General features: G+C 47.1%; 1 protein-coding gene across 3 annotated transcripts; it reads left to right on the top strand.

The window, feature by feature from the left end:
• Positions 1-673: 673 nt before the first annotated feature.
• mindy1 (MINDY lysine 48 deubiquitinase 1) lies at positions 674-11421 on the top strand. Of its 3 annotated transcripts, none has more exons than XM_080862781.1 (12): positions 674-828; positions 1892-2496; positions 2574-2819; positions 2968-3140; positions 4661-4718; positions 5010-5074; positions 5174-5332; positions 7872-7974; positions 8052-8194; positions 8269-8463; positions 8546-8686; positions 9430-11421. In XM_080862781.1, the coding sequence occupies exons 2-12, from the start codon at positions 2181-2183 to the stop codon at positions 9493-9495; spliced, it is 1665 nt and encodes a 554-aa protein (XP_080718907.1). In that variant the 5' UTR covers positions 674-828; positions 1892-2180; the 3' UTR covers positions 9496-11421. The 3 variants fall into 3 exon arrangements, with proteins under 3 accessions (XP_080718907.1, XP_080718909.1, XP_080718908.1); XM_080862783.1 differs by having other exon boundaries at positions 8311-8463; XM_080862782.1 differs by lacking the exon at positions 674-828 and adding an exon at positions 887-1256.
• The last annotated feature ends 4456 nt before the right edge of the window (positions 11422-15877 follow it).

Consider the following 15877-nt stretch of genomic DNA (forward strand, 5'->3'; position numbering starts at 1 on the left):
ATTTTATTCTATTGTATATATTATTTTATTTTATTCTATTGTATTTTATTGCATTCCAGTGTTTTCTAATTTCTGCTACATAACTTTGCACTTTTGCTGTAACAAAACAAATTTCCCACCTGTGGGACTAATAAAGGTCATCTTATCTTATTTTATAATATATTTACCCTTTGTTGTTTGTTTCTGTTTATCTAAAAGGCAGCATTTCACTCAACTTTGCAACTTAGACATGTGTACACATCTATGTCACTGTCAACATTCATTATCTCTGTTTTATGTATGTTTTGTAACAAAAAATTATTTCCCCCAGGTATTCTGATTCTGATTTATGTGGTTATATTGTTACTGTAATCACTCCTTCTGGCAATTCGTTGTATCCATTGAATTTATGCAGCTCTAGTTGCCATTTTTCTATATGTACTTGAAATAATAAACAAATTCTAATAAAACAAAACAGAACACTTTCACGTCTGGTTGGTTGGATTGGAGGCGGAGTCAACTGGATAGACTCTCCCTGCACAGTTTTCGGTCCACCTCGGCTCGATTCGTGAAGCCTGGGTAATGGAGGCGGGGTTTGTACGAAAACAGTCAAAGGTGAGCGCACCGCCCGCCCATGTTACCGTGGTCCACAGATGTAACGCACTCTGTGGAATAAGGTGAGGGAGCGAAGGTGAGACCGGACGTGACGTATACCGAGTAGAAGTTGCTCTGTCAGGAGGGTACGACGCGAGTTGAAGCTGTGAAAACGTCACATTTTGTTTGTAACGTTTTATTTTCTTCATGTTTCTGATTGGCCGAACCCGACAGCGCGTGCCCGCGGTCTGAGAGGTGAGTGCGCCGCTGTGGCTGTGAATGCTGCCCCGCTCAGAGACCAAAAAGGACATAAAGTTAAAAAAGTCTTATCGCGTTTGGCTGTCAGTGCCAGCTAGCTCATGCTAAGCTAACGCGGTGTGTAACATCTGTACGGTTCGTGTTGAAGCGGCTTCCCGCTCCGCTCGGAGTTCCGCTTGTTTGGTTTCTCTGCGTTTCTTCCCAGGCCCTCACGAGCTGCTGCGCGTGAACATTAATGACAATTTTACGACAGAAAAAGTTCACAGCTAGCCAGTTGGCTAACAGGCAGCGTAGGCTGCTGAAGCTTAGCGGATGTGGACGGACGGTGGGCGGGACCTATGAACCTGGCGGAGAGGAATGTAAACAGGTAGCACGCGCGTTCATCTGCCAGCGTCAGCGTTCTCCGCGAATCCGCGCCGGACCCGGTAAGCTGACCGGTTTTCGGGAGGAGGGCACGGGCCCGGATGTCGGGGTTAACCGGAAGAGCAGGGTTAACCGGCCGCTCCGCAAGACCGGGGTCAGCTGAGGCTGCCACCCGTGTGTGTGCGAGCGTAAGTCACCGCTGAACCCTTCTCACCTAATTGAGGAGCGTCATGGGAAACAACTTTCCTTCACGTCGATCTTGGGAGTGAAGCAGCCGCCCCCCCAGTACAGGTCACCTGTAAGGCTCGGAGCTCAGGTGTACAGCAGCGGTCCAGGTGTCGGTCTGCGTTCTCAGCCACACCCCTGCTTCTCTCACGGTCACAGCTGTACCCCACAGCTTGGGGGGAGCTGCTTCCGTTCAAACAGCTGAGGGTGGATGTGCAGTGTTGACCGTCAAGTGGAGAGTGTGCAGATGTTTATCAGAGTTTACACCTGTGAGGCACACACAATGTTTCTGTGATGTCACAGATCTGAGAAATTAGTGGATGGAGGTGACGCTGCACCGTCACTCGGAATCCATCTTTAAATCAGCCTCATGGCTGCACACAGCTCTGAGCTAACTCCACAACTCAGACACACAGACAGAGACACACACACACACGTGTGTTTGCTGACTTCTTCTTCTGTGTTTCCTCAGGTGTGACTGATGTCAGAGGGCCGTGCTGCGTCTCTTCTCTGCTCAGATTTTCTGCAGCCATGGTTGCTCTCAGGTAGACCGGTGTGTCTGTTTTCCAACACCCTTGGCAGGCGGCGGGCAGGTGATCGTTCTCTCGTGACGATCTCCTGGCGGCCATGTTGGAGCGCCTCCTGCTGTCTTAAAGCCACCCGATGCTGAGGTCTAGTTTCTCTCGTGACCACGTCCGTCTAAGTCATCTCTCTCCACGTGTTGTCATACGGAGTCGTGCCTGTGAAGCCGTCAGCTGATCATGGAGGAGTCCAGGGAGCAGCCTTCCGCCATCGCTGACCTGGAGATGAAATGCGATTCAGAGGAGCCCACTGTCAGCTCACAGACTTTCTCCAAAGAATGCACCTTAAGCGTGACACCAGCGCACCTCAGAACTGACATCCCCAACACAAGTGGCGGCGCCGCTGACAGCCCTGCGCTCGCCAAGGTCCCGATGGAGGAGGAGGAAGAGGCCACACCCACGCCGCCAGAATCATCGCCAAGTCCATCATCTGAAAACATGACTCTAACAATCGCCACCACCACAGAGGAACCCACGGAGGCTGGGGCAGGACCAGGTAGAGGAGGAGACATGGGTGAAGGGCGGGGCCTAAGATGCCCAGAGGATCCCTCATGGTGCTTCTATTGTCCGCAGGTCTGGACGTGGAGGAAAGCTCCTCGGTGGTGACAGCGGGTGGCTCAGACGACCAGCTGGAGTCCACGGACTCGGCATCATTCTCCATCCCCAGCTTGGAGCTATCGGATGGGGTCGTGACAACAGGAAACTCCCTGGACGTGGATGACGGCCTGTCGTCGTCGTACTCGGCGCTGGGTGCGGAGGGCTGCTCGCCATCCACCGAAGTCCCGAGTCTGCAGGACGAGGCGGCGCTGGAAGCTGCCGGTGAGGCGTCCATGTTACTGAAACTGTGCTCAGCCTGGTGCCTGACTGCACTTCTTCTCTGGGTTTATTTTGCGATGACACCTTAGTACTCCAAATAAATGTAACTTTGTTTAGCTGAGTGTGACTGCATTTCTCCCCCTCCCCACAGGGGGTGCTGCTGCTCCTCCTACTGCGGCACCGGAGCCTGGGCCCTCCATGCCAGCGTATTACCTGGTGAAGTGGATCACCTGGAAGGAGAAGAAGACACCCATCATCACCCAGAGTGAGAACGGACCCTGCCCCCTGCTGGCCATCATGAACACGCTGTTCCTGCGCTGGAAGGTGAGAATCACCATCATTTAAAGGGCGGAGCGGCAGGTGGATGTTCATCTCCACCCAGCTGCAGCACACAAATCTAAAGACAACAAGTTGCACTACGCAGGTACGCAAACATCTGCCTGAGAACCTTCAGGAAGTCAGGGCAGGTGTTTCCTGTCTGCGTCGTCATGGTAACATAAGAACCTGGAGGTGCATGTTACGTGTTCCAGCTGTTTGGAAGGGCAGGGCTCAGAGCTCCCAGGTTCCAGTCGGTCTGAGCTCGTTGTTGTCATGCTCAGACTTGCGCCGAAGACCGGGAAAGGTTCAAGTCAGATTTCTAGCAGCTGAAAGGTGGCTTTGGTTCCCAGGGAAGCTGGCCTCGTTAGAAGGCATGGGAGAACCCTTTCCTAGTAGTTCAGGTCCTTGAAATTGTTTTTACTGCACAAAAGGACGTGAACGCGATGCTAAAGTTCAAGCACAAGTTCAGCTCTGTGCCCACATCTGCACAGAGAGCATGCTAACGTTAAGCTAGTCAGACAATATGCTAACGCTAAGCCAGCCAAGAACAAGAGTGATGCTAAAGCTCAGTGTATGCAGACCAGAGCCTAGCAGCTAGCGCCTGAACTTCAACAGGTAACAAGCTGTCACATCATCCTGGTGCAACATCTGCGAGGAGCTCGTCCTGGTACTGTGACAGCAGGCGTGGGACGTAATAAGAATTTAGCAATTCTGATTCCATTATCAATAGAATCTATACTTATTGATCAGATTCGTTATCGAGTCTCAACAAACAAACATGTGGCCCACAGCATGAAATTAGTCTGCATGAAGGTCTTAGATGTGCTGCTTAGTGATGACGGTCACCCTCAAAGCGGAGAATCGATAACGAATCTGATCAGTAAGTATAGATTCTACCGATAATGGATAGTTCCCATGCGCGCTGTCACAGTACCAGGATGAGCTCCTCGAAGATGTTGGACTGGGCTGTTGTGACAGGTCGCCCCGAAGACGGCGGTGGCAGCATTAAATCACAAAGCCTTTGACTTTTCGTTGAAGGGTGTGTCTGCGGCACTGCAGTGCATGAAGCTCTTATAAGTGTTCTCCCAGACTTCCCGTGCTTGGTGGGATCTACACCTGGACGCGTCTAGAATAGTCAATAACACTCACAGCGACCCCTAGTGGCAACAGGAAGTTAACTGTTAGAACCATGTGGTGTACGTGAATCCGGTGCTGTGGGTTCACCTGTGCTTCGCCTGTGGCGGCCGCTGGCCTCAGGTGGTTGAGCAGCTAATGAGACACTTTGGATGAACCGTTATGTAGACCGTGGTTTCAGATGTTCCTCTGAGAACCAATCAGAGCACTCTAAAATGATGTAACTGTGCAGACGTCTGTGTCGTCATAAACAGCTTTGATCTTTTTTAGTGAGGGACAGAAGAGGAGACACCGGCGCTCACGCTTGATAAAGTTTATAAATGAACTGACGTGTGTGTGTGTGTGTGTGTGTGTGTGTGTGTGTGTGTGTGTGTGTGTCTCTCGCGCCGCAGGCCAAGCTTCCTGCTCAGACTGAGGTGGTCACCACAGAGGACCTGATGGCTCACCTGGGTAAGAGCGACTGTGGGTAATGTATCAAACGTATCGATGATGAAATTAAACGTGCCGGGTAGCACGAGCAGGAGGCTGGGCGCTCGCTCGTAAACATGGAGGGTCCACGTTAAGTAGACGATGAGTTCGCTCCTGGCACAGCTGTCGAGAATGATACTGTCCGCGGAGGTCACATGGTACACGGTCTGCAACACGTCGGGTTAAACCAGGATTCTCACCTGTGAGTGTTTGAGCTGGTCAGGTCGTGGCGGGCTGTCCTACTGATGATGTTCCTGTGTGTGCGTTGTTCAGGAGAGTGTGTGCTGTCCGTCACTCCTAGACAGAAGGCCGACGGCATGGAGCTCAACTTCCAGCAGGTACCAAGGAAGCACACGGACATGCTGGTTCCCATACACGCTTTCAATTAGCACGCCGTTTTGGGGAGGAGACCATAACGTGGGCGTGTGTGTTTGCAGAACATGAGCGACGCCATGGCGGTCCTCCCGAAGCTGTCTACAGGGCTGGACGTCAATGTGCGTTTCACTGGCGTCACGGACTTTGAATACACGCCCGAGTGCATCGTGTTCGACCTGCTGGACATCCCGCTGTACCACGGCTGGCTGGTCGACCCTCAGGTGAGTGTGTGTGAGCGTAAACGCAGGACTGTCCAGGTCCTTAACGAGGTTTTAAGAATGCAAGGTCAGCGGTTTGACCCCCAACTCTTCCAGTCTGCTTGTTGAAGTACTCTTGAGCAAGGGATCAAACCCCGGAGTTTCTCCCGAACCTGTGTGAGCTCTGGATAAAATGCTCTGAATGATGAAGCAGGTGATTGGCTCGTTCAGCCAATCCCCATGGGTACCGTCAGCTGATTGGCTGATAGAGCTGCAGATGAAGCAAGAAAATTAATAAAATGTTCTGACATTAAATTATCAACACAATAGACAGAAAGATATCAGGATGTTTAGAAAACAGAATATTTATAGAATGAAAGAAAATATGAACAAATGAAGGAAAGTATTAATAAACATGAATATTAATAAACTGTCTGGAAAAAGTGTTACGGCCTCAGCTGGGCCTCCTGGAGTTGCCTGTGTGGGCGTGTCCTAGCGTCTTCATGCCTTCGGTGACAGCTGACTGCTTCTATTAGTAACTGAACTAAAAGAGACGGACGAGCCGCTATCAACATTTAAAGAAGCAGAACAAAACTCAAGCGTTGGTCAGTAAACTGAAAAGTCAAAAAAGGATTGGTGACCAAACACAGTCCTCTCCACCAAGCAGGAGCAAACAATCACAAAACACAGCTCACTACCTGCAACCACTAACATGGCTCTCTGGCACCAGAGCTCACCTGAAATACTTTTAATTGCTGAAAGGAGTGAGCTGTTCAAAAGGTGGCAGCTGAGGCAGGAGAGACGGTAGGACACGCCCACACAGGCAACGCTTGGGCCGTAACAAAAGTCAAGTGTTGGTCGGTGCCAGACTTACTAGTTGTTTAACCTAGTTGTTAAAATGTTAATTGATTCCTGATGCTGGTAAAATATCATCTTAAATGTTATGCAGCTATCTGCCACCGGACGGCGCATCGTTGATGACACACCTGTTAATCTCATCTCTTTGTTAGAATAAGATCGTAGTTACAAACAGCGGTTCTCCGTCAGGAGGACGGGCTCTGTCTTAGGAGAGAGTTCAGTCGTTATGAGGGGTTCAGAGCAGAGCCACTAGTCCTCCACATCACAAGGAGGCAGCTAAGGCTGTCGCCTCCTGGGCACGGTGTTCCTGCCAGGCATGTCGTACCGGGAAGAGGCTCGGGCTTGGAGATTACATCTCGGCTGGCCTGGGAACGTCTCACGTGTCCCCGGATAAGCTGGGGGTGGCGTGGAGAGGGAGGGCCCTGCTTCCCTGCTGCTGCCCCCACGACCCAACTTAAGATGAGCGGGAAAAAAACGGATGTGTAATTTATTGTTTTCTTATTTTTAGATTTGAACTAGGGCTGGGCAATATGGCCTAAAATTCATATCGCGATATAATTTGAAGCACGTGCGGTAACGATATATATCGCGATATATTCTTTTCTTCTGTATAACGTATTTTACACACTATAAGGACTTAAAATCCTTTCATTTTCTCAAAAATCGAGAGTGTGCCTTATGTATGAATTCTGGTTGTGCTTACTGACCTCAAACCGATTAAATCTGTTAAAATGTTTTAGTACAACTTTGGTAAGCCGCACTGCTTGATGGCTTGTCAGAGCATTACGGCAGTGGCGTTTGCAGGGTTACTGAAGTTGGGCTAGCTGGTATATAATGTTGTGCTACGTGATTGCTAGCGACACAGCTATGTTAGCATAACATTAGCACAGTGAAGCTGCAGGATGAACGCCAACTTTTTTTCCACTTGACAAAAGTTAACGTGAGAGATTCTGGTGGTCAGGGACAAATGCAATCGCATAGCAGGATGCTGTACACGGGCCAAACTTCAGTCAGGAGAACAACTGAGATCATTCATCCACAATACCAGGTTAGTTATTAATATACTGCAACAACATGGGAACAGAGCAGCTGTGAGAGAATTCAACATTTATGAATCAATGTTACGGAAGTGCAGTTTTTGGCTTTCCCCACATTTCAACAGTGCTTAATCTCTTTGCTGTGACTGTCGCCCGCCATAATTTGCAGATGATAATGGTTGTAGCCGCTGCGATGCTTTCGACCAAAACGGGCGCAGCTTGATGACATCATCAACATGCGCTATCGCGGTAGAACGGTATAGTCAAAATCTCTATCGTAGGCCAAATTTATATCGTTTATATCACCCACCCCTAGTTTGAACTGAAGTGGCTGTCAAGCGTGCGTCATTCATATTGCACGACACACTTTTAGTTTAGCGGACGTTAATCTGTCATATTTGAGTAACACATGAACATCTTTTGTAGTAACATGTTTTCATATCATAGTTAACATCGGTTTAAGTGTTTCTCTCCTTCATTGTCTGTCTGGAGTGTGACGTGTAATGTTGATGATGCTGCACAGTGAAGTGGCATGATTGCAGGTTTTTAATGTCCATGTGGGATTTTTATTTTTTGTGACATGGTCAGACATGGACATGGACATCAGTCAGACTCTCTGTGGCCGCCCACAGGACAGAATGATGTAAAATTCCTGATTGTGTGTTCAGAGTCCAGAGATGGTGGCTGCTGTGGGCAAACTGAGCTACAACCAACTGGTGGAGAAAATCATTGACTACAAACACTCTGCAGAAAGCAGCCGAGTCAGTGAAGGTAACGTGTTTGTGCACAGTACCCAATATGTACACGATGGCCCGAACATAATAATTGTGCACGTCTGTGCCGGGCAGGCCTGGTGGCGGAGCAGTTTCTGGAGTCAACGGCGACTCAGCTGTCGTATCACGGCCTGTGTGAGCTCAACGCGACGGCCAGAGAGGGCGAGATCTCAGTGTTCTTCAGGAACAACCACTTCAGTACCATGATCAAACACAAGGTGGGGCTGTACACACTGCAGTACCATGACCAGACACAAGGTGGGGCTGGTAATGCACTTGTCTCCTCTCTCAGGGGCACCTGTACCTGCTAGTGACAGATCAAGGCTTCCTGCAGGAGGAGTCTGTGGTCTGGGAGTCGCTTCATAATGTCGAGGGTGATGGAAACTTCTGCGACTCCGATTTCCGGCTGTGTCATCCTCCTCAGAGAGCTCCACCCACCCCCCACCTGCCACCCAGCGCCCAGGAGCAGCAGCGGCAAATTGACCAGGTGAGCTCACCAGGTAATATCATTGCCACCGAGCACTTTGGCCCGTTAGCACGTCTCTGATGGGTGTTGTTGTGGGTGTCAGGACTACCTTGTGGCAGTGTCCCTGCAGCAGCAGCAGGGCGGGGCCCCGGGGCCCCTCAGTGACCTGGAGTTGGCCCGGCAGCTCCAGCAGGAGGAATATCAGCAACAGCAGCAACTCCAGCAACAGGGTTCACTGCAGCAGGTAAGCTCACCTGGAGACAAGCCGGCAGACTGTGGGCAGCACTTGTAGGCCACTGCTATCACACCTTAATCCAAAATCAGGTCTCAAACAGGACACACTGAATCATTGGTGTGGAACCGGAACCTTAAAGGGGGCATGAAACTCTGCACGTGAAGGCTTGTTTACATCACAGAGCCCAGCTCGTCGCTCTGGTAACCACCTGTCACCTGACTCAGGCTCTCCTCCACAGTCCTCATTTATAAAGTGTTGTACAAACACAGCTAACAGCCACTTCCTGCTGCAGACACAGACAGTAAAGTGACCGTAGATCCTGGTTTAACATGAACTGACTGCTGCAGCGCTACAGTGATCCCCTCACACTGATGGTCAGCTTCACTGTCCTTTCCTCTGAGGTATCGATCCTGTCACTTGTTAGCTCAGTCTGTTAGCCAACCATGTGATGTCACGCTGCGTACTGACAGGAGAGGGCGCTGTTTTTAAAACTTTCAGCACTTATTTGTTAAACCCGGCTGAGTTACATCAGTGTCTGAGAGCAGGTGTCAGTGAGCCTTCATGCACATAGTTTCATGTCCACTTTAAAACACCTGAGTTAGCGTTCAGAAGACGAGTGTGAATTATTAGAATAAGTAGTTCTGACTGCCACGTAAATGTCACCATGAAAAGATTTTTTTTATTGATCTCAATGTGACAATAATAACCGTGACATGAGGTGATTACACTGTGTTATTGTTACGGTGTTCCAGGTCAGAGGTCAGGGGGCACAGCAATCCAGGAGAAGAGACAAGGACTCAGACTGCGTCCTTCTGTAGACTCTTCAGCAACGCCGCCATCATTGTCGTCTGTCACGCCGTCGGACTCCTGTGTGTCTGCGGCGGGCGGGTGAGGGGTCACGTTTGATGCCAAACCTCCCAGCTTCCCCTTTGTTTCACAGGTCAAAGGTCTTTAGGACGCGCTCTTTGCCAATGTCTTTATTAACCATTAATAAATATCGGACAGCGATGAAGTGATCAGACGGAGCTGTGGCTGAAACAATGACCTATGACTCTGCAGCTGTGTTATTTCGCAGCTCCTACTCCTCTGTGGGCTTCCTGAAGTTGACCAATCAGTAAAGTCTTAAAGGGGAGGAGCTAAAACGGTCAGAAACAAAATGTTTTAGCTCCTCCCCCTTTAACCCAGTGCTTGCTAACCCCGCCTCCTCCTGTGGCTGCGGTTAAAATTCCTGAAACGAATGGAAACATGATTCCTGCCTCTTTCAAACTCGGACAAATTTAACTTCGTACAAACCAAACGACTGAAAGCTGCTGGCTCTGTGTAAGGATATGCCCTCTGTGACATCACAAAGATCCCAGACTAGGACAAAACAAAATGTTAAGAATGGATGTTTCCTCCAAATTATTGAAAGTAAGTGTAATTAAAGATAAACACCTGAGCGCTGTTGTGCTGTGTGTATTACTGTACGCTGTAGCTGACGAGCACCTTCAGGCAACTGTTGTTGTAATTTGGCGCCGTGAAAGTTAAACCATGACATCGTGTTCCCACGACGAGGACGGAAAAATTAGGGTTTGTCTGTTTGGCCTGACTGAAGGAGCCGATGGTGATGTGACACGGCAGGCCATTATTAACCTCGAATGTGACGGCTCCGTAGTGCTGCTTTAGCTAAAAACGGGTCTTTCACTGGTGTTTCCTGGGACCAGTTTGACCAGAACCTCCCAAATATTCAGTCTGAAGTTGTGAAAGAAAAATAAGATCCTGTGATTCTCCGACTGGTTCTTTGTTTCCCTGCAGATTAAAACGAGGTCGTCACGGTTGTGACATTTGACCAAATTATGACATCAAAGTTTGGATTAAACACGTAAAAAAAGACATTTTAATATCACTGAGTTTTTGTTTTTCTGTAAACATTAACCACGACTGATTTCATCACCAATAAATTTGGCTTAAAGGAACAAATGTAAACGCGCGTTGAGTTTCATGTCCCACAGATTCATGATTGAGTCACTGGTTTATTTTGTCCTCTTCACTTGCAGTGACTCAGTTTTTAAACTTGAACTAAAGTCTTGATATAAAACTTTTACCTGTAAATGATTTTGTGGCCGTCATTCACAGTGAGTGGACAGACCAGCCGTGACGTCGTGGCTGTTTTCTATATTTTCTCTTAAATCTGCTGTGGAAACAAACCTAAAACTCAGGACGTTTGAGGTGAAAACCTGCGAACTGTTCGTCTCTGAGTTCAGACTTGGTGCAGTTTCTTCTTCAGATCAAACAAAGAATTAAGAACCTGTTTAACGCCACAACAGCGTTCCCGTCATGCCTGTCAGGGTTTTAGGCACGGACGGCAAAAAGATGGACGTACCTACTCTGACGCCACCTGCTGGTTAGTGAGATCGTCACTGCAGAACAGCAGTTCACGTAACCTCTTTGAAACCAGGCGGGTCCACATTTCGCAGATTTGTTCGTGTGTCATTAATCACCCATGCAGAGCTTACTCACCTCTATAGGGCCTGAAGTCTTTGCAGCTACAGCTATCGCCATCTGGTGGCCTTCAGATAGAACGCAGGCACTTTCTCTCTGGCTTATTTTTTTTCATACCTGGACGTCACCTCCATGTTTTTATCGTCTGTGGTATTTTATTTATTAGTTTAGTTTTCTTTGGTGTGACTGTTGGCCCGCCGCTCTGTTCAGGCTTTGTTTAATCTGCCGTCCTGTCAGATCGTCAATAAAAACTCTGAATTTGACTTCAGTTTCATGGATTTGTTCACAAACATTAACATGCGGATTTTGTTCTTGTTATTCTGGATCACCACAGACAATTTCAAACATTTGAACACCATCGCCTTTACAACTAATTAGTTGGCAAACTTTTTTTAAATTTAGTTTATAGGAAACAAAGAATGCAGACCAACATTGTTATGTACGCCTGTGATCATAGAAAAATCCGAATTGTGACTTTTTTTTATTTTTGTTATTTTCTTACTTTAAAGAGAAGAGTCTTTCAGATCAGAGGCGTCCAACTCCAGGCCTCGAGGGCCGGTGTCCTGCAGGGTTTAGAGCTCACCCTGGGTCAGCACACCTGAATCACATGATTAATTCATTGCCAGGCTTCTGGAGAACTGCAGGACATTTTAAATCATCCGCGTTGGATCAAGGACACATCTAAGACCTGCAGGACACCGGCCCCCGAGGCCTGGAGTTGGACACCTCTGGTGTAGATGTTCGTAAACATAAAATATGAGATGCGAAATTTCAGATTTGACTCTCTTTAAAGTTAATTATGCACCAGTTAGAAAAGTGATTTAAAACCAGTAAGTATCTTACACACTGAGAAAGCACACAGGTGCAGGTCAGAAGCAGGTTTCAGGTTTATTGAATAAGTTGCCATGCAGTTAGTCAGGACGTGACAGATGGACTCTACATGATGAGAAACGGGGACACACCTCCAGTCGTCAGCTGGATCTTAACGATTCAACACATTAATGCACGTCGCTGCAGAGATGCAGACTTGGGCTACGTTCACACTGCAGGCGAAAGCGCATCAAATCCGACTTCTTTGACCCTGTGCGACGTGTATCCGATCGTAGTGTGGCAGTGTGAACGGCACAAATCCGATCTGGGTCACTTTCGTATGTGGTCCTGAATCTGATACGTATCTGATGTTTCAGAAAGCGACTGCTGTTTAATGGTCATGTCGCATTAAATACGTCTTTTACGTCACTGACACAAGACGGACGCCAATTAACAGCGCCAGAGAAGACATCGTGAACGCTTCCTGGCCATCCAGTGAAACTGTTGGGAACAATGTTGGAGAAACGTGAACATTTTCTTTGTACTGTATAATCTGCAGATTCTGACAGAAATCTGCAGCTATCCTTTGAAGCAGCGCTCCTCTGAAACAGCAATAAGGATCATTATTAGGCCAAATGTAGATAACACAATAACTTTATAACTTAAAGCAAAATTGGGAAACGTAAAGTCTGAAACAGTCAAACATACTGTTGCTCTGGGTCTAAACAGAGCGCGTTGTGTGTGACGTCTTCCTTTGCGCATGCGGCTGCTTTCAGGGTTCACACTAGAGCGCGTTTGCTGTCACATTTTATTTGTAGTGTGAACAAGCAGACAAAGAAATCGGATTTGATCCAAAAATCAGAATTGAGCTGTGAGACCTGCAGAGTGAACGTAGCCTAACAACAGCTGCAGGAGAGGGCCAATAGCGTTTGAGTGCCCAATCACCAGGAGTACATAAAGTCAACCTCATGATTCAGTGGCTTCATGGACCCCACCGCTCTCGTTTATTTACACTAATCTTCATATAAAAGTGCTTTCCCACATAATCCGACTTCATAAGCACGCGGTATGATTTGGGGTAAATGACTTGTTGATCTCACGCGTCCTCCTCCCGTCTCCTGAGATGATGCTGTTTGTGAATTACCTCAGAAATCACTCAAAGTGTTTTCATATAATGTTTCTTCACACAGTGAAAAGTATCGTTGACCGTGACGTTAGCGTCGTTAGCATTTCCCATAGAAATTCCTCAAAAACCAAACACTAACATGGCTGCTGTATGACTCCGTGTTTTAGTAAAATATTAACAACAAAGAATCCTCACAAACGACAGAAACGTTTCATAAATGCACTTTTTCACACTGACTGTGTTCAGAGCTGATGACAGAAAGGCAATGAGGATGTTCAGCGGCAGGGATGAGTTTCAACCATCCGTTCTCCCCACTAGCCTCCAAACTGCAACTAACCCATCATTTGGCTCGACTTTACGGGCGTCTCCAGCTTGTCAAACAGCAGTATCACTCCCCAATGATTTTACATTTTAAAGAGCCCCTCTGTAGGAGACGGGACTTGAAATGTAAATAAATGCAGATGAGCGAGGGGTACTGGAGTGTTGAAACTTGTCCCTGGAGCCGTCAAACCGAGGATATAAAAAGCACTTCTGAGGTCCCACCGTCCCTCCTGTTGCATTGATAAGTTTGTACCTTCTGTACGTCTCAAGGCATCGATTTTTCTCACGGGAAACAAACTCGGTTCGTGTACAGATTCACAAATAACGAACGACAAAGAATGCAAAGAGCGTTTGCTAATCTGGTAAACTTTAGACACAGCTGCACGTAAAATAGTGAGCTAGTTAGCAGACGGTAACGTGGCGCTGCGTTCACGACAACAGAACTGTGGTTGTCCTTTTACAGTGGTCAGAAAACTACTACAAACACTGGCTTTATTCCAGAAAGACCCAGTTCACTGTCCGCCGGCTCAGCGTCCCCCTTTTCACAGTTAAACATTCACTAATAAACAAGAATAAAAACAAAACAGAAAATAAAACTGTCATAATGTCCGAGCGTCAGGTGACCAGATTTTAGCCCCGACCTGATGCTAGCTGATTACCATTCGTGTGGAATAACTAACCAAATTGGAAAGATTTTGTGTCTTGCTACCTGCTAATAATCAAGTGCATCTGAGAGTAAAATTATATTTTAATCGTTTTAGAGGAAACTGCCACTATAACACTTCTTTCACTGAAATTAGCTCCAGCTATGTAATCAGTTAACTGCTCATCTCTACAAATGTAACGCTGCATTAGCTTACCGTTTAGCTAGCTGTAAAAATGCTTTATGTTTGATTTCAGTCATAACTGGAACTGCAGCTCAAAGCCAGCCTCCAGTGAACTGCTGCTGCCCTTAAACAGCGGGGAAAGTTGCTATTTACAGAAATGACAACTGTTAGCTAGCAAACGCTATCCGAAACGTTCTCATTTAGTGCGTCAGGTAGAGGTGCTGTGTAGAAATACACAGGAAGCCGTTTCTATGTGTAAGACGCTGAAATAAAGCCAGTGTTCCAGCATTAGAGCGACATCAGCAGCAGCTGCTAAAACCGCTAGCTTTCGCTCAACAGCGAGAACACGTCTAAAACATTCACGTGTTCAGGAAACTGATCGTCAGTCTCAAAGAACCCAAGCTCGGCGTGCACAGAACCGCCTCTTCTGACTGGCCAGCATTAACCAAGGGAATTGGGGCCAATCAGAGAGGAACACTGCTGAGCTCTTAGTACGTAAATACAGACTCACATAACAATAACGCGTTTAGTCCAAAGTGATAATAATAAGTATACTAATCCTGATAAGAACCCTTTGGCTCAGAACGGCCACTTACTGTACACTGACATTGTCACTGTATAATTTCTAGCATGTGCACCGAGTTGACAGAAACACATGAACAACAAAACTTCAGTAACTTTTTTTCAGAAATTGAAATTGGACCTAAAAAGATGTTGTAACAAACATTAAAATAAAATAAAAATAATTTCACCAGACACTCGTCACATTGATAAAGGTTTAGTATTTTCTTACACTAACAAGACAAAACTGTTTTATAAAAGCTCTCAAAGGCAACTTACTGTGTTTTTTGTGCTGATGCTAGTTGGTCAAAGGTTTAAACGGAAAGTGCAGTTCAGAAGAAAGTGCTGCCCCTCTACAGACTACTGCAAGTCAGCCAATCAGACGAAAGTAGGCTTATAGAGAGACAGCAACTAAAATGGCGTGTTTGTTATCTTGTTACAAAACGTACTTATTTTAGAGAGGAATAAATAAAAAAAAGTAACTTGGCGAAAAGTTTTAGCCAAGACACTGTCAGGTTAATTGCCAACAAACTGCAATGAGGGAAGAATCAACTTAAGTGTATAATAAACGTATACTCTCTGCTGCTAGTAGTTTAGTGGTTATTAGCTAGTGAGAGAGCATAAGCTGTATACTACAGCAGTGAAAGAGTAATGTTATTAGGAAATGAGGACAGGACTCATTTATTTCTTTGATTAGCCTTAGCTAGGTGACCGTAGCTCAGGGGGTTGGGAATCGCACCTGTAACCGGAAGGTCGCCGGTTCGATCCCTGGGCTCTCTGTCCTGGTCGTTGTGTCCTTGGGCAAGACACTTTACCCTACTTGCCTACTGGTGTTGGCCAGAGGGGCCGATGGCGCGATATGGCAGCCTGGCTTCTGTCAGTCTGCCCCAGGGCAGCTGTGGCTACACCTGTAGCTGCCTCCACCAGTGTGTGAATGTGAGAGTGAATGAATAGTGGCATTGTAAAGCGCTTTGGGTGCCTTGAAGAGCGCTATATAAATCCAATCCATTATTAGGTATTAATTTTGTTAGCTAGTACAGGAACATTAGCTTAAAAAGACATCTCCCCTAGTAA

This window comes from Rhamphochromis sp. 'chilingali', assembly GCF_963969265.1.
Source record: "Rhamphochromis sp. 'chilingali' genome assembly, chromosome: 17".
In the NCBI taxonomy this organism is placed as follows: Eukaryota; Metazoa; Chordata; class Actinopteri; order Cichliformes; family Cichlidae; genus Rhamphochromis; species Rhamphochromis sp. 'chilingali'.

What these genes read in the sequence shown, in the direction of transcription:
- mindy1 (XM_080862781.1), top strand. Translation starts at nt 2,181, where the DNA reads ATGGAGGAGTCCAGGGAGCAGCCTTCCGCCATCGCTGACCTGGAGATG. An exon ending in CGCTGTTCCTGCGCTGGAAG is followed by an intron (nt 3,141 to 4,660) that starts GTGAGAATCACC and finishes CTCGCGCCGCAG; the next exon opens with GCCAAGCTTCCTGCTCAGAC. An exon ending in GGACCTGATGGCTCACCTGG is followed by an intron (nt 4,719 to 5,009) that starts GTAAGAGCGACT and finishes TGCGTTGTTCAG; the next exon opens with GAGAGTGTGTGCTGTCCGTC.